This window comes from Dermacentor andersoni, chromosome 6 (genome assembly GCF_023375885.2).
Source record: "Dermacentor andersoni chromosome 6, qqDerAnde1_hic_scaffold, whole genome shotgun sequence".
NCBI lineage: Eukaryota > Metazoa > Arthropoda > Arachnida > Ixodida > Ixodidae > Dermacentor > Dermacentor andersoni.
Window position 1 is genome coordinate 166,771,172 of NC_092819.1, and position 19,166 is coordinate 166,790,337.

General features: G+C 51.1%; 1 protein-coding gene across 5 annotated transcripts in view; it reads left to right on the plus strand.

The window, feature by feature from the left end:
- Positions 1 to 19,166, plus strand: part of LOC126523407 (cyclin-dependent kinase 8-like) — a 129,176-nt gene that overhangs the window by 13,204 nt on the left and 96,806 nt on the right. For all 5 annotated transcript variants that reach the window (XR_008610724.2, XM_055066789.2, XM_055066788.2 and 2 more), the window contains exon 2: positions 14,142 to 14,239. Coding sequence is in view for 4 of the 5 variants with exons in the window: in XM_055066789.2 (XP_054922764.1) it covers positions 14,142 to 14,239 (98 nt within the window). In the remaining variant the exon portion in view is untranslated. The remainder of the gene's footprint in view (positions 1 to 14,141; positions 14,240 to 19,166) is intronic.

The window sequence follows — 19,166 nt, forward strand, 5'->3', positions numbered from 1 at the left end:
CTGTCCGAGAGAGGTAAGGTTTGAGGCGGCTGACGTGGATGATGTCAGAGAGAGGTGAAGGCACCGTGGCATCCAGCGGAGACACTTCTAATGTGACAGGGGTCACCTGGCGAAGGATGCAGTAAGGGCCATAGTATCGCGAGAGGAATTTCTCCGAAAGACCAACACGCCGAGTTGGATACCAGACTAGCACAAGAGCACCTGGTACGTAATGCACGTCGTGATGGCGCTGGTCGTAACGGCACTTCTGGCGTGTCTGTGAAGCAGAAAGACGAATGCGGGCAATCTGGCGTGCTTGGGTCGCTGTGGTTATGACATCCCGAGTGTACTCTGTCGGCGAGTCGAGCGTGGTCGAGAGGAGTGTCTCGAAAGGCAAAGTTGGCTCACGGCCGAAGAGGAGATAGGAGGGGGAATAGCCAGCTGTGTCGTGGCGCGAGGAATTGTAGGCGAACGTGAGAAATGGTAGAGCAATGTCCCATTCGCGATGATCAGAGGAAACATACATTGCTAGCATGTCAGTTAATGTGCGGTTCAGGCGTTCGGTAAGACCGTTAGTTTGAGGCTGGTAAGCGGTTGTGAGTTTGTGTTTAGTAGCACATATTCGAAGTAGGTCGTCTATGACTTTGGAAAGAAAGTATCTGCCGCGATCGGTGAGAAGTTGACGAGGTGCACCGTGGTGCAAGATAACGTCGTGAAGCAAGAAATCAGCGATGTCTGTAGCGCAGCTGGTCGGTAGGGCTCTAGTAATGGCATAGCGAGTTGTATAGCCCGTAGCGACAGCAATCCACCTATTTCCGTCATTCGATATAGGGAATGGTCCGAGGAGATCAACGCCAAAGAAAGGGTCGGCCGGTATATCCAAAGGCTGCAGCTGTCCGGCAGGAGGCACAGCTGGTTTTTTCCGGCGTTGACACGACTCACACGCGGCAACATAGCACCGAACGGTGCGGTTGAGATGGGGCCAGAAAAACCGTCGCCGAATTCGGTCATAGGTCCGTGTAACGCCAAGGTGTCCAGCGGTGGGAACGTCGTGCAGTTGCTGCAGTACAATCTGTCGCAGATGAGACGGAATGACGGTTAGGAGCTCGGGCTTGTCTGGGTGCATGTTGCGGCGATACAGGATGCCATTTTGTAGTACGAACATGTGAAGGGATGGGTCAGACGGATCAGAGAGCAGGCGTTTGATAATGGGGCGTAACGACTCATCGCGTCATTGTTCAGCGCCTATGTCTTGCAAGGCAGAGAGCGAAAGAACGCAGATCGGTGTGACATCCACTAAGCCGTCCGGTACATCGACGAGATGACGAGACAGGCAGTCGGCGTCCTGATGTAGACGACCCGACTTGTAGACCACAGCGTATGTGTATTCCTGCAGCCGTAGGGCCCAGCGACCGAGGCGTCCGGTGGGATCCTTGAGGGAGGAAAGCCAACAAAGGGCGTGGTGGTCGGTTGTAACTGTAAATGGCCGACCATATATATAGGGTCTCAACTTGCCCACCGCCAAAATGAAGGCGACACACTCGAGCTCTGTAATCGAGTAATAGCGCTCTGCGGGAGAGAGGAGGCGGCTGGCGTAGGCGATGACGTGGTCGTGCCCACATTGGCGTTGAGCTAAAGTTGCGCCGATGCCGTAGCCACTATAGCGTCAGTGCGGATTTCTGTCGGAGCGGAGGCGTCAAAATGGGCGAGAACAGGAGGTGTGGTGAGCAGCGTGATGAGCTGCGAGAAAGCAGACACTTGTTCAGAGCCCCAACAGAAAGGAACGTCTTTCTTCAGGAGGTCAGTCAGGGGACGGGCAACATGGGCGAAATTTTCCACAAACTTGCGGAAGTATGAGCAAAGGCCAATAAAGCTGTGAAGATCTTTGGCACAAGTTGGTACGGGGAAATTCTGCACAGCATGAACTTTAGCGGGGTCGGGGCGAATGCCTGACGAATCGACGAGGTGTTCGAGCATGGTTATTTGGCGGTGACCGAAGTGGCACTTGGATGAGTTGAGCTGCAAGCCAGCGGTGCGAAAAACAGAAAGAACAGATGAAAGTCTTTCAAGATGAGTCGCAAAAGTTGAAGAGAATACGATGACATCATCCAAGTAGCACAAACAGATGGACCATTTCCAGCCACGCAAGAGCATGTCCATCATCCGTTCAAAGGTCGCCGGGCCATTGCACAAGCCAAAAGGCATTACCCGGAACTGATATAGGCCGTCTGGTGTGACGAATGCGGTTTTTTCACGGTCCATCTCATCCACGGCAATTTGCCAATATCCAGAGCGAAGGTCTATAGGAGAAAAATAAGTGGCACCGTGGAGACAATCCAGAGCATCGTCAATGCGGGGAAGTGGATATACATCTTTCTTGGTGATCGTGTTGAGATGACGATAGTCAACGCAGAATCGCCAGCTGTTATCCTTCTTTTTGACGAGAACAATAGGGGACGCCCACGGGCTGGAAGAGTGTTCAATAATCCCTTTGGCAAGCATCTTGTCAACCTCGCTCTGGATAACGTGTCGCTCAGAAGGCGACACTCGGTATGAGCGTCGGCGAACAGGTGCTGCATCGCCGGTATTTATACGATGCTTCACGACCGTAGTTTGACACAAAGGGCGATCGTTCAGGTCGAAAATGTCGGAGTAGGACTCGAGGAGGCAATGGAGCTCTGCGGCTTGTTGGGTTGAGAGGTCCGGTGCAATCATCCTTGTAAAGTCGTCGGTCGGGGCTGATGTAGAAGGCGCAGAATGAGCATTGGTCGAAGACGGCGCAGCAGATAGAGCGGAAAAGTGGCATTCGTGCGTCGGTGACAATGTGGCAAGAGACATGCCTCGAGGAACTACTTGTGGGCACTGTCCGAAATTTAGGATGGGAAGACATGTCTGATTGTCCGCAACAGAAACGATGGTGTGCGGAAAGGAGACATTGTGAGAAAGCAGGACTGAAGTCGCGGGAGTAAGGACGTAGTCTCCGTCAGGTACAGGTGGGCAGGCTAAGACAGGGATGCAGGTTGCTGCAAGAGATGGCAGGCGTATAAAATCCGCGGAACAAAGCTGAGTTGGAGCTTGAGCAGGAAGGTCAATGGGAACAGGTAGGGGTAGGTCAAGTTGTACAACGCCAGCGGAACAGTAAATCAGAGCAGAATGGGCGGCCAGAAAGTCGATTCCGAGGATCACATTGTGAGGGCAACGTTCGAGCACACTAAAGAACACGGACGTGTGGTGACCGGCGACACTGACACGAGCAGTACACATTCCAAGCACAACCGGAGTTCCACCGTCGGCGACTTGGAGCAGTCGAGTTGGAGCAGGAGTCAGTACTTTCTTCAAGCGCGTTCGAACCTCCGCACTCATGATGGAAATTTGGGCTCCCGTGTCGATGAGTGCTGTAACGGGCAAACCATCCACGTCCACGTCCAGAAGGTTCCGATTAGTAGGCAGGGTCAACGGAGGAATTTCAGGCCGGGGTTCTAGAGCAGCGTCACCTCCAGGAGCTGCCCCAGTTAGTTTCCCGTCGGAGAGCGGCGACGGTAAGCTGGGGATGGAGAGCTACGATGCTGGGGCGAACGGGAGCGGCGACTATGGGGTGATGGCGAGCGGCTGGTCACGGTGGCTCGAGCGTCGTCAGGAGCGTCTTCAACCTCGGTGGAGAGTGATGGAGGGCGAGGATTCAGCGGGGAGCGGCGGTAGGCGGGAAAGCTTGGTCGAGAGTGAGCTGGCCAGGAACTTCGACAGTGGCGAGAGATGTGTCCCACATGTCCACAGTAAAAGCAGATGGGTCTATCGTCATGTGTGCGCCATTCGGCCGGGTTGCGATAGCCCGGATATGGACCGTATTGGCTCCGGTGAACAGGGGCAGAGGCAGCAGACGAAGCAAAGTCAGGACGGCTAGCGGAGCAGATGGACGGAAGACCCACATTGGCCAGTTCTTGGCGAATTACCGACTGAATGAGAGACACAAGCGGCCTGGAATCGTCAAAGCTCTGCGTCACTGGCGTGTCAGGAGACGCTGCTTCAATTTCTCGCCGAACAATACGCACGACGTTCTCGCAGGAGGTGGGCTCACGCGGTGGACAAATGTCTTTGCACGTCGATGAAGCTGCGGTATTGGGTAACCGCGTAAACTGTTGAACTATGCGGCGACTCTTCGCGTCTTCAAAGTGGCGACATTCGTTAATGATCTCATTGACCGTTGTCACGTTCTTGTAAACAAGCAGGTTAAACGCGTCGTCCGCGATGCCTTTTAAAACGTGGCTGACCTTGTCTGCCTCTGCCATATTGTTATCCACTTTGGGGCAAAGGGCGAGGACGTCCTGGATATACGCAACATAAGATTCAGTGGACGTCTGTACACGGTTCCCAAGGTCCTTCTTCGCAGCACGTTGGCGGCCGACGGGCTTGCCGAACAAATCTCTAAGCTTCTGCTTGCACTGGTCCCAACTCGTAATCTCTTCTTCGTGTGTTTCGAACCAGACCCGTGCCGTTTTCTTGAGGTAGAATATTATATTGGCCAGCATAAGCATGTTGTCCCACTTGTTGTGTGCGTTGACCTGTTCGCAATTCTGCAACCAGTCATCGACGTCAACGTTGTCGATCCCGGAAAAAATGCCAGGGTCGCGAGGCTGGGCCAGGATGACCGTCGGTGGCGACGACATGGCCGTGGTTGAACTCTCTCCTTCGGATGACATTGTGGCCAGGTTACGTCCGCTGCGGAGCTCCGTCTTGCGCAAGTGATTACCCCGCACGTCCACCAGTGATGTTACGGGAAGGAAGAAGCGTGCGTCTATTTACAGATGGCTTTTAATGGCTGGGCCAACAAGCGTAGAGCAGCGATAAAAAGCTACCCTCTTCCTCGTCGTCTCTCAGGCCACCATCATAGTCCTCTTCTTCACACATTACCGACTGTGACAATATATACGCTATTAAAATTTCACACACCACTACTTGAATTTCATTTCTGGAAAATTTAGCTTCTCAGTACATCTGCAACCTTTAAATTTATAGCTGCTGTCCTATGATAGAGTTCTATGACTGTAGTATAGTTGGGTAAAGAACCAATAAGTGGACATCTGCAATTGACAGATATAACCCATATAATAAACATTCTTCATGTGCATGCATACACATATTCATCATGCCATTGAGTGACACTTATCAGTTGAATTGTAATGCCCTTTTTTTACTTTTTATCTGCAGAGAATACAGTGACACGCAAACAGTATTCATTGGGTTGCATTCCTTCCTTCATTTGTTCGCTTGTAGAATTCTTCATGAATCTGACAAGTAAGTTGCTTAGGCAGTGGCTGCGCATGAAATGTGGATGATTTCTGTTAATATTGACACGAGGCCAGCTGGACGTGGTTTTCGTCCCCTTTTGCACGTGCACACACGAGGCACCTGCGACATGTGCCCTTAGGGCTTGCAACGGATTCAGACGCAGGCAACACCAATGTCTGAGGCGTCCAATGTCTCAAACCTCCCCCTCATGTGACGCTCCCGTGGTCGCACGCCCCCGCTTTCCGAACACTTACGCGGCGAGTCTCAAAGACGAGACAGCAAAAGAATGAGGGCACCAAGCGCCCCTCTACAGCTACGTACAATGACGATGTGGAGTAAGAAGCGGGGCACTTTGCAAACAAGGCTATGCACACGAGGGAAACTAAACCTATTATTCAAACAAGAAGAAATACAAGCACTGAACAAACGGGCAAACGAAAGCACATGCGTCTTTTTGACATCTAGTTAGGGCGGGCTGGAACCGCGGCGCGCTGGCCTCTATGCGGGAAATCCCAAGAGAAAAGAAACACTCGCTCGCAGAGGCAGAAAGCAAGAGTAACGTGTTTCTTTTACCAGAAAGGTCTGGAAACGTGAGGGCGAATTCACAATGGTGGTCATCGCCTGAGGGGGTATCTATGCGACGGCTGAAAGCGGTCGGAAACACCGGATGTGCTCTGTTTCCCGAAACACCTGAGATCGCTGGGCTCCGGCGCCGGCTCGACTGGCCTGCAATGGTAGGCTTTGAAGTCGGCAATGTGAACGCGGCCCCTGGTTCTCCCCGTCTGAGGATCCGTCAGCTCATACACAAGTGGTGAAAGTCGTTTCTCCTCTCGGTAAGGCCCCAGCCATTTAGGAGCCAACGCTGCGGAAAACCCTTTGCTGGTGTCACTAAGAGCGTGGTTGCGTTTAAGCACCAAGTCACCGACCTGAAAGCAGACGTCGCGATGACTCTTGTCATACGGAGCCTTCTGCTGGGCTCGGGCGGCTCCCAAGCTGTCCCTTGCTCTAGAGAAAGTGCGGGCAAGCCGGGAGCGAAGCTGCGCTGTGTACAAGGAAAGGTCCCCTGGCGAATTCTCAACCCCTGCTTGGCGCTGCGTAATAATGGTTAGCGGATTCGCCAGTTCACGGCCAAAAGTGAGGAAAGCGGGGGAGAAACTTGTTGAGTGGTTTTCCGCCGTCCGGATGGCGAACGCGAATTCGTTCACGTGGTCTGCCCAATCCTTCTGGCTCCTGGCAAAGGCCGTGAGCATTGACTTCACAGTACGATTAAAGCGTTCCGTGAGGTTGGACTGGGGGTGGTAGGGCGATGTGAGGCGATGCTCGATCTGAAGGGATGTGCACGTCTCACGAAACACCCGAGAAGTGAAGTAAGACGCATTGTCAGTAATCGAACGCTCCGTAAATCCAAAGCGTGTGAAAACTTCCATTAGCTTATCCAACACTGCCCAAGCCGTCGCCTTGTGGAGCGGAAATAGCTCCACCCACTTTGTAATCTGATCGACCACTACCAAAAGGTGCTGAAAGCCCTGCTTACTCTTTGGAAAAGGCCCAATTAAGTCGCAAGCAGCAAACTGCCAAGGCCGCTGACTGTCAATCGGCTTCATTAAACCCGGCGGACGGCCACAGCGAGATTTCACCTTCTGACAGACGTGGCAAGTCCGGCAATAACGGAAAACGTCGCGCTTCATACCGGGCCAGGTGACAGTGTGGCTGAGTCTTGCAAAGACCTTAGAGCCACTGAGGTGTCCAGCCAGTGGTGCATCATGAGCGTAGTGCAAAAGTGCGCGCCTCAGACTTTTCGGTATCACCACCTTAAACAGGTCAATAGATTCGTCCTCGGTAGCGATATATCTAAGCACGAGCCCATTGTGGTCCAGCAGGTAGGAATCTTCGGAAGTACCAGCAATAAAAGCTGGCCCAGGTACTACAGCGCTCGTTGCAACACCAGCAACGTTACGGCGCTTCGTTGCTGCTACTCTACCAGCAATTTCCTTGCAATATGAATCCTCCTGCTGGGCCTTTAGGAGCTCTTCTCGGCTGAAAATAATCGCGGTCCCTCCAGAGTGAGAGCCGGTTCCATTACTTCCTTTTGGAGATACTGCAAAGGCCTCGTTCTCCGGTGTCTTGGTACGCGGCTGTCTTTCTGCGGTTAACTCCTTGTGCACACGTGCGAGAACATCATGCGCGGTGACATCGTGTTCATTAAAGGCACAGTCATGAACGGTTAAGTTACCACCAGTTACGGGTGATGTATTCACAACGCTCCCCTTTGGCTCGTTTACAACTATTTCCCGCGCTGATGGAGAACTCTCGTCACCGCCCGGCTGTACAATGCTGAAAACCTCTTTTACCGCAGTCTCCTCTATAGGTGGGGACCCGAAGACGGTCTCCCTCTCTTCCTCGGCCACTTCACCGCTCGCACAGGCGGGCGTGTCGGCGGCTTCAGTCTTTCGCCACTCCCCTCCGGCATCAGACGGGTGGGGATGCGGCGCATGCGAAAGCGCGTCTGCGACGACGTTCGTGCTCCCCTTTCGGTACTGCACCGAAATGTCGTAGTGCTGTATTAGAAGTGCCCAACGTGCCAGCCGACCCGCAGGTTTGCGAAGCCTCATGAGCCAGCTGAGCGCGCTGTGATCCGTCTGCATGACGAATTTCGTGCCGTCTAAATAGACGTCGAATCTCCTCAGTGAAACACAATCGCTAAGCACTCTTTTTCCGTCACGGAGTAGTTCTTCTCCGCAGGAAGCAGCGCCCGACTAGCAAAAGACAGAGGGTGAAGGACACCATCGAATTCCTGAAGGAGGACCGCCCCCAATCCCAAATCGCTCGCGTCAGTCTGAACGACGAAGCTCTTGGTCAGATCAGGCAATCTGAGGCGAGCTGTCTCGGCGATGGCTCGGGACAAGCCGCGGAATGTCTGCTCCTGCTTTGGTTCTCAACGCCGCTCCACAGACTTCCCCAACAACTTTGTCCTCGGTGCCTGGAGTTTCGCACAAGATGGAATAAAGGACCGGTATAAATTGGCCATTCCCAGGAAGCGGCGCAGGCCGCGTACATCTTTGGGGGTGGGAAAATCCAGGAGAGCCCGGAGCTTCTCCGAATTCGGCTCAATGGAGCCTCCTCTTAGGGTGAACCCCAGCAAGTGGACTCGAGTTTGCGCCACTTGTGCCTTTGCCGGATGTAGCGTCATGCCCGCTGACCTGAGCTTCCCAAGTATGTCCCCAACGTGACGTATGTGCTCCTCAAACGTTTCGGAATAGATCACGATGTCGTCGAGGTAGCACATGGCATGGGGCCATTTGGCATTACCCAGAACCCAATCCATTAGCCTCTGAAATGTGGCTGGGGCGTTGCACAGACCAAACGGCATTAGCTCAAATTGAAAAAGCCCACGATGGCGCGTGAAGGCGGTCTTTGCTTTGTCCTCAGGTTCCATCTCTACTTGTAAGTATCCCTTAGCAGCGTCCAGAGTCATGAAATACTTCGCTGAACCTAGGCTGCCCACAATTGACTCGATAGTTGGCAACGGATAGGCGTCTTTGCGGGTAAGTGCGTTCAGTCGACGGTAATCAACACAAAGGTGGAAACTACCATCTTTTTTTGGAACCAGGACGACAGGAGATGCCCAGGGGCTATCGGAACGCTTGATGACACCGGTTGCCAGCATCTCGTTAAGCACACCATTGATAGCCTGTCTCTTGGACAGGCTAACCGGCCTTGGGTTGCACTTCAAAGGACGCATATCCCCAGTCTCGATCCTGTGGCGTACAAGGTCAGTGCAACCTGGGTCTTCTGTGAACAGCTCGTCATAGCTGAACAGAACTTCGGACATGTCAGATTTCTCTTTGAGCTCCAGCCCTACCGCACGGGCGATCAAAGGGTGGAACGCGCCACCTCGCGCAGGCACGTCTATCTGAGCGGTAGTGCACGCAGAATACTGCGCCAGAAAGGGCTCAACGCCCTTATCTAGCACGCCGTGCAGGCCCGCCACTTGCTCCGTGCCGACACATGCAGGAGCCGGAGGGTCAGCGAAAAGCCTCAAAGGGGACAACGGTCCCACCCTATAGTCTCTGTTCGCAATGTCTACCACTATATGGGTCTTACTAAGAAAGTCACGACCCAGAATCATGGGAACACTCAAGCCAGGCAATTGAATGAAGCGATGGCACCTCGTTCGACCATCCCAACAAACAGACAGCCTCGCTGCCCTGCCTGCAGGAACGGCGCCGCTGGCTAGGTTAAAAGTTGCTCGGCATTCGCGCAAGAGAACAAAGCGCTGCTGCAAGAGGGTCAAAACGTCGTCGCCAAACAAAGAGGCACTGGGCCCTGTGTCGAGGAGCGCGGCAAATTCGCGACCGGCAATAGTGACAGTGACGAACGGCGCGAATGCATCCGTGGGTAAGCCCGCACGACACACGGAGGGAGCGACAATCACTTCGGTCGGACGTGCGTTCACGCCCGAGCCCCATCCCTGTTTCCCTGCCGGAGGGGGCGTCTGGGGCAGTAACGAGCAATCTGGCCCAGCTCACTGCACTCGAAACAGCGGACTCTGCCGCGCGCATTCCTGTGGTTGAAAGCACTCTGCCCTGGTCGTCCTCCTGCGCCTCAGGCCGTTCGGGACATGCGTCCTCCGCTGGGTGCGCACTGCTGCGGAATGCTTCGCGTATTTGAGGGGGCGGATTGAGCCTTTGCCCCGCACTGGCCGCGCGCCGCACGTACGCATGAGGGTCCAAGGCGCGTTCGCTGATTCCCCAAGCTTGCCGGTTTTCAAAGCCCACCGCAAAGGTGGACTGCGCGGGCACTTGCTGTTGGCGTGAATGAAAAAGAGTTCCCGTCCACGCACAGCGCGGCTCTAGTGCCTCGCTTGCCGGCGGTGGAGGGCGGTAGGCACGCATGGCTAGCAGGTCGCCTTGTATACGTTTGGCCTCGGCGGCCATGTCCTCCAGATCACGGAACTGACTTTCGCGCAGGTAGGCCGCAAAAGTTGGGTGAGCCTGCCTTTTCACCCTCTCGACTCTCTCGTCGCTGGAGGCCGTCGGCTCCGCCATCCGAAACAGCTCCTCCATCGCTCTCACGTACTCGAGGAGTGATTCGTCCGGGGCCTGTGTCCGCAACTCGAGCTCACGCTGCATTCTACGATGGTAGTCAACCGGCAAAAATTTCTGTTGGAGAGCCGCCTTGAAATCTTCGAGCGTCGTTGCGCGGTTGCCGGAAAGCCTGTACCACTGTGCTGCTCGCTCTGTAAGGGCAACGGGCACAACACGAGCCAGCATTTCAAGCCCTACAGCTGCCTGATAGTGCGCCAAACCGTTGAGGAAGTCCGTGGCACTAACCGCATCTGCGTAACCACGATATGTGGGCACTGCCAGCTTAACCACCGGTCGCGGGTGCCTTGGCGACTCCAAGGAAGTACGGAGGGCACTCGAAAGGGACTCAATTAGTCGCGTGGCTTCGCTAAGCAACGCCCCCGCGTCTGGTGCACTTGTCTCACCAGGGGCGTCTGCAGGCGGGATTTGGGCATGCTGGGGCACCTGCTACCCTCCCCTCATTTCGGTTAGCGGTACCTCGCTCAACTGGGTGCGATTCGAGGCTACCTCGCCACCTCGCACAACGGTGCTCGTGGCAGGCGGTAACCCCCTACTCCCCCTCCACGCTTCAAGGAGTCGTCAACAACTTCAACTTCAAGGAGTCGTCAACAATGACGACTCCTTGAAGCTGGAAAACATGGCACGGCCAGACGATCAAGTGGGTCTCCGGCTCATTACGCACAGCAGCAATGCAAAGGCAGTTACTGCCCCACGTTGGGCGCCAAAATGTGGGCTCACTGTATGTCACCGCGCACGGCGTCGCCAAGTGGCCCTCGAGAAGTGGAGCCTCACGACGCAGCACGACGGCACACGGCGATAGACCCACCGCAGGTTCGAGCACCGAGCCGAAAGACCTGGCCGGTTCTGGCCGTACGCATGGGCGCTCTCCCAGGAACACAAGGCGTTCAGGACAGTTCAGGCGTTTATTGATCACAAATGGACAACACGTACCAGACTGCACCCAAACACACGGAGTACACTCGGCGCCCGCGGTTCCTGATGGCGAGGAAGGTGGGTTACACGCCGTGTCGAACAATGGTTTGCGCACGCGGGCCGAAATGCATTCACGAACGCTACCTAGTGCTTCCCGTCACTGACAATGGTCTGCGACAGTTTGGACACGCAAAATGTGACGCACTGAGCACCTGCGACTACCGCAAGGGCGGAACGCAGAGCCACTCAGCAAGCCACACTTACGCAAGCTGACAAAGCACGTGAACATCCCCAGGCTGGGGTGTTGGGGACACAAATAGCTGGTCGCTCACGTACCTTGCAGCTTGCCTCTCGTGACCGGCGCTCGTCCCTGCCGCAGCACGCCTGCAGCACGACTCTCCCGCGCAAGGGGCGATCGTCCCCAGTCGGGGCTTCTTCCCTACGTCACGCCCCACGACCAAATCGGAGGGCCGCGTAGCATGACGTCGCGGGACGCGGTCGCGGCGCCCGGGGAAAACGGCGCGCGGTCGAGGGGCAGGCATTTGGGAGGGGTTTTCCTCGCAATGGCGAATATAAGTCTCGAGCCTTAGGCACAGCAACGACTGCGCCCCGGTAGACCGAAGGAACTCCCACAATGTGTACTTGTTTATCTCCTAATAAAAGTTAGTTTCGTCATTCACATTATTGCTGCTGTGTTCTTTACCATCGCTACTACGTGACAATATCATAATTGCAAGACACATATTTGTGCTAAGTGGTACACAAATAGATGCACCATGTCTGGGAGTGTCTATGCTTCGTCTGTTGGCAGTACAGACCATAAATCTCAGCTATTTGTGACATCTGTATTCTCGCGCCTGAGTACTGATGACTAGCATTCCGAGGACTTTGTCCGCAAGCTTCGACGTGCCAACGATTGCCAAAAACCACTCGGCCAGCTCGTGAGACAACAGGAAACACGACGACTTTCGAAATGAAGAGGAGGCAAGATCTCGCGCCCACGAGAAGGAAAGCATGCCATCGACAGTATAGGGGTGCTTTCCGGCTGCGTCCACTTACCTCGACCTTTGTGTGGATAGCGACAGCTCATCTTGCTTCAGCTTTTGATGCATTTTTGGTGATGAACTGTTGTTAGTGTGGGGAAAGGAGACATCCCTCGCCACCGTTACTGTAACTGTATTGCACAAGATGAACATTTGAACTATTCCATGGCAGGCGGAGCTATCATCAGTGGGCGTTCCTGGAGGGGGCCTTCCTCCCAGGTACTAGCTCAGACAGATCAACGCTGCTTAGCTTCGGCAATTGCAGGAAGTGGCACTCTTGCACGAGAACATGGCCAATGGCCTAGAAACATTTGTTCACCATCCTAATTCCCATTCATGTTCATGCAATTTGAAAACAGCGCCGAAATAAAAAAAAATGAGGAAGGAGAAAAACGCGCTGCCCCTTGCATAAACCACATGTTTTTGGTTGCATGATGCACGTGGTCTGGAGTAACTTACGAAAGCTCTGCGACTTCTTCGAGCAGCCGGGCTTCGCTGCCCCGCTGTTCCACGCAACTTAACAGTACTGATGACAAACTTTTTCAAGGAATCTACTCCACAAGAACTGTCCTTTTTTTTTTTACTTAGTCGCTCTGTTGTAAATATATATAGATTTTTTTCTCTACTAACCTTTACGCCTCCTTCCACTGCTGTTCAAGTGTCAGCAGACTGCGCTACACACTTACTGCAGTCACAATCAGTTTCCTTCCCTTTCCTTTATTTATATATCTAGCTGTCTATAGGCACAAAGCTATATTTACCATTTCAAGCCTAGAACCTTCAATTAGCAGGCCCGTACCTTGCAGAATGCTAAAAAAAAAGGGAAGAAGAAAGTAGCCAGTAGGAAGAAAAAAGAAACGGAACTAGTTGACGATCAACGTCACTCAAGGCTATGTCCATTTCAGTCTCAATCTGTCTTTATTGTTACAGGTGTTGTGTAGGTAGTGAGCATTGCAGCCTGCATGCCATCTACCGAGACAACTTTCGAAGCAGTGGCCCGCACTCACATGACAGCCACGTCAAAAGTGGCAGTGATGAACTCCTCCTATAGGCACTGCCAGCCACTTTACATAGAGAAAAGTTCAATGGAGCCATTGTTGAAGGCAGGTTGAAAACCACCACATGCAGCAACAAAACAACAATGGTGCCAGGCACAACTCGTCCTGGAAAGAAGGGGGCAGGGGGCATTTTCCTCAACTACAGCAGATCACTTGTCACAGCGTCGCAATAAGGACAGACCGGGGCATGCTGCGATGGTGAAGAGCACATTTCTCCCCCTTTTTCCAAACATGACTGAGGGTTGTCGCCTGGTAGGAGAATCCGAACTACACGTAAGGTGATACCTTCATTTTAAGTGACAAAGATGCTTGCATCATAAAAATAGGCAGATGATGCAGCCACATTTCTTTGTATGTTAATGACCAAAGAGAGTGATCTGATTGAATCAAATGGTACGATACAGACTTGTGTCATTATGCAAAAAAGAGGTGAGGCACGCAGACAGGACACAAGAGTAGAGAAGTGGACAACACGAATGCAGACTTGTGTGCCTATTGTACGAACTTTATTTACTTTTACGAAAAAGTATTAAAAGAACATCAATAAATGGTGAACATCCACGACAACATGCCTTTACACCAACTAAAGCCCGAAAACTTAAGTGGTATGTCACTATGCCATGCAGATGCATGTGATCCAACTTCTCACATCGTTTAAGTGCCGGTGGGTGTGACCTCGTGCCCATTATCTCATGAAGCAGGTTGAGGAGGGCTTAGTGGCGAGTAAAGCTAAGGATTAAAGCTGTGCTTTGCAGCTGCAGAAGCTGCTGCTGATGGACCCAACCAAGCGGATCACCTCGGAGCAGGCCATGCAAGACCCCTACTTCCTGGAGGACACCGTGCCTACTCAGGAGTAAGCATGCTTGCTTCTATTGGTGTAGTCAACTATTATTGGGGCACTAAAACAGTTTGAGATAGCAAGTGGCCTGACATTGTTAGGCAGAGTGCTGTGAGGCGTGCCATGTTTGTTCATCCATTGAGCCCTGCTCATTTTAGGATCCTTCAGAGACAGGCCATAATGCCTGAGCCATTGCATTTCCTTCACCTCATCTACATGGAAGTCTCCTGTCGGCAGAATAATGACATCAAATGCTGTTTTTCAATGAAGCAATAAGGCAGTAACCTGGTTGTGCTATGACTCTGTAAATGTTAACACATATCATGTTTCATAGAATGCTGTTGCAGTAGTGCCAGCTGGGTGTGTGTTTCAGCATGCAGTTAAATATCAGGCCATAGGCCTGCGGCTGGTGCACAGAAAACAGGCTTGACACATCTAGGAGCATCTTGAACTCAAACTGCTGACTATGGTCCAACTCTTTTGGGTTGGACCACTGAATGTCACTTCAAGCCATTTCAACGAATGGCCTACCACAGTGACTGCGTACCTGCAGCCTCCTAGTGCACAATCAAAAAGTCCAACTATGCTGATACCCTGCTTTGTCCATGGTGTATCAGGGAGCTGAATACGCTGGAGCAAATTTGCTGAAACATTTGTGCTTTCATCAGCAGACTACAGACTTTACGATGGCATGCCATGTTTTCAACTCTGTGGTCAAGCCCTGGCCACAAGTAGTTCTCTTTACAGGATTTATATATCTACAGTACTTCACAGGCCCTGGTGATGCAGCATTGATTAAGGGGGCAGGGGGGTTACAAAAACAGTTTTTAAAGCAGGAACACAATGCATCAATTTACAAACATATTAAAATATATGAGTGGTAGTTATAGGAGACAGGTCGTGGATACACAGAAAAACAAGAAATACGCTGTAATATTACATTTAATAGTGAAAAAGTGCCAGGACAACTGGAGTGCAGAACAAAAGTAAGAATCTGCAGCAATTATTATACATTTTAAGAAACAAATACTGCTGCATTGTTTCCAGAAAAACCACTGGATCATGTAGTTAAACTATTTCACCGGGAAGGCTATTCCAAAGGCAGATAGCACGAGGAAGCGTGAATGAATTGGGATCTAGTAAAGTGAATGTGTCGGCTAGTTGGTTGAACATCTTGAACTAGGGAACCATGCAAAAGATGTGGACACAGAAGAGGCACACAACAACCACATGTAACGCTACATGTGGTTATTGTGTACCTCTTCTGCATTCTCGTCTTTCACGCTGTTCCCTCGTTCAAGATGAATTTGAAGCCAGCGTGCGACTTAATATGCAACTTAAGTAATTGTGAAGCTAGCTAGACATGCGCGATGAGCTATAGATATGAAAAATATACAAAATGGCTAGAGAATGGCGTATCTCTAAAGGCTCAAGGGAGATGTTGTGTTTAATTTTGGTGATGCTGGAGTATTGATCGTAGTTGCGTGTTAAGAACTGAGCTGCACGGTTTTGCACTGCTTGGGTATTTTCGAGCAAGGGTGGGATTTATGGTTAAGTTCTAGAAACAGAGGCATCAGTAATGCACTCCGCACTTACAAGCAACACCTCCAACTGCACTCGAACACTTCTCATGCTGGGAAGTACAAAACCAGGTTATCGGACGACTTGTTTTGTAGTGGCCATGATTTTCGTGAGACGTGTCACACTATGTGCTCTTACAAACCTGAAAAAGTCGCTGAGTACCCATGCAAAACAAAAACCGTTCAAGACTCATTCCTCCCTCGCACTATCTCCGACTGGAATGAACTGCCTGCAGATGTGGTCACGACTCCAACATTTGACGTATTTTTGAAAGCACTTAGAAGTGTTGAACTGTGCACTTTGTGCTAATACTTTTTCTCATGGAATCAAGTAAAATCTATTGCTACACAGCTTCGTGTTCTCCCAAATGTTCCTGCATTACTTAATTTGATCATTCCTATATATGATACTCATGTTGTTCATACCTGTACTTTTATTTTACCTACATGGTCTAATCAATATTATTACAGCAGTTAGCATTTTTCAGGTTCTGTGTTGTAAAACTTGTACTTGAATGTATGAAATGTGTGATTAGCATTTTTCAAAGATGGTGTTTTAAAGCTTGTGCTGCTCTTTCTTGTATATACCGTATTTACACGATTGTAAGTCGACTCGAATGTAAGTCGACCCCCCCCCCCCCCCCCATATTGCGTGTGACAGGCGAAAAAAATAGAGCATATCTGAAGGCACATTCCATAACGAAAGTTTATTAGTAGCTGGCGTGGTCACTGGACTACTCGTCTTCACTTGTGCCATTGTCCTCACTAGTGCTGCCACTGTCATCGCTGCTACGGTCCCACAGCACGTCGTCACCAAGCGAAATTCCACATTTGGCAAAAGACCGCACCACAACATCTTGCGGAACAGTAGCGCACGCTGAATGCACCCAACCGCACGCAGCCATCAGGGAGCCTCTTTTGACAGGTCCGGTTGTCTTAAGTTCGCGGTCTTCTGCTGCCAGCCACTTGTACTCACGGCGGAGCAGGCCCTTAAAAGGCGAAGATCTGAGCTTATTTCATGATCATGTCGCACTTCATTGACAGGGACTGATCACGCATTTCAGCAACGTATGCCACAAGCTTGGCCTACAACTCTGGAAAGCGTCCAGACTTTGGCCAGTGGAAAATTCCTGCCATCGCAGGTGAAAATTTTGCTTCGCTGCAGTCGCCATTCTCTCGCCACCCATTCAGAAACATTGAACTTGCGGCCCGCTACGCAGTGACTTGTATCTTCTTCGGCGTAAAGAATGGCAGCCCTCTTGAATGCTGCTGTGAACGAGTGCCGAATGTTTAGTGGGCCTGAAGCACTCATGACGACTGAGGAAGCATGGAAGTAGCACATAACCAGTAGTCAAGTAGAATGCATCAAACTAAGAGCTACAGGGAAAGGGAAACACGTGAGTAGCGTCTGCTCTTCCATGAACTATCGATACTCCCCACAAGTGCCGCAGTTCTGAGGGTGCCGCCACGAATGGAATAGCGGCACTTCCGTGAGCTATAGTCACCCCCCCCCTTGAGTGTTGTGTGCACTGTAAAACTCTCAAAAATGTTGAAAAGCCCTTCCGAAAAGTGAACAAACACATGGGATAGCGAAGAGTGTTGGATCTGGAGGACAATCCCAATTGCTGTCCCCCAGATATTTGGACCTTGCCGTTGGGTGCGGGAGTTGTCCGAGGTTGAGGAGGACGTCGGGATGAAAACTGGAGGTTTATTTACATTATTTACAGTGAGAGTACAAATAAATTAACAGTCATAAAGTCATTACGGGCCGGCAGCAACTCGGACGCTGCGGCCCGTGGCAAGAAGCTCGAAACAGATGAATGAAGGAATGCTCTAGGAATGCTCTCTTGCTGCTCCCGGTCTCTGGCTTTTAAGCCCTTCGGTGTCTCGAAGTCACGTCACGTTCGGCCAATCGGTGAGCCTGCTCAGGTGACGCCATTTTCGGCCAATCGGCAAGCCCGCTCAAGTGTCGTCATTTTCAGCCAATGGTAGGCGCCCGTGCGATTCTGTCACACCCAGCGCCGAGGGTCGCTCCTTGGGCCCCAATTGTCCGAGTGCTTACTTCTCTCTGCGGTCTTGCCTTCCCGGCTTGCAAGCACCGTCACAAAGGTGGATGGGGGGATAGCTGCCAGGCCTTCACAGTGCATTACAGCCGTCTTGCCTCGGGACCCAGAACACTGCCAGGCTCTCGCTACGCTTTCGGGAATAGTCGAGCAGTGAATAACTCCACCTGCGGCACATGAAGTGGGGGACGCCAACTCGTTTGCACGTGCCATGCCTCGGGAACGGGGTAGATGTGCTTCTGCGCTCCTTAATTAGTTGTGACGCGATTCGATGTGGTCTGGTGAACTCGAAGTAGGCTCAGGAAAAGGTCCCGTATCTAACAAGAGCTATGGGAGGGGTCATAGAGCAAACATAACATTGTAACTATGTTGTAGCTCCCCTGATATCTCGTTGGTCTCGCTTTTGTGGCGGTGCCATGTTTTGGTTTTGATTGCAAGTCGACCCCCACTTCAGACTTTCAAATTTAAAAAAGATAGGTCGAATTACAATCATGTAAATACGGTAACATGTATATTTTTCACAGTGTATGTGACCGTAGATTCTTGTAAAATCATGCTTGTATTGGATTTTCACACATGTTCTGTTACGTAGTCCTGCGCATGTTCTGATACACTACTGTAAATTGTATTTAACACCCACTCCTGCCTAAGGCCTGAACTACAGGCCGGCAGTACTTAAATAAATAAACAAAATAAAATGGCTGAGCATACTTGACAACTTTCTGAAACATATTGTCCTCAGCATTCTTATTCATTTACTTATTTATTTACATATACTGCAGCCCTAATTTAGGGCTGTAGCAGGAGTGGGAAACGTTACACAATATCAATAAAAGACAACAAAGTAAATACAAGGAAATAATTGAACCAAGTGTCATTGTAAAGCAAACACGTACAGAAAAAGAACAATACAGATGAAGCAATTTACATATTAACAAGGTGTTTGCCAATGGCAACTAAAATCTCCTCTAGTGGTAAGGAAAGAAAGTTTACCAGGCAGAAAATTCCAAAGCTCTTTTATGCGTGGGAAAAAATTGTACATGTGTTAGTACACACAAAAAAGGTCTTATGTTCAAAGTGTTGGAGCTGTAGGTACAACTTTCTTTTGTATGGGATATGGTTACAGCCACAAAGATTAAATATGGTGTTAATTAGTGCATAGAAAAATTTCAGAGCTTCGTTGGGATAACGCAAAAGCAGTGGTTCCATGTTCACTGATTTTAGAGTGTGTGTTTGTAAGAAGTTATGGCTGTAATTTTGGTAAACAAAGCAAATGGATTTTCTTCAAACATTTTTGAG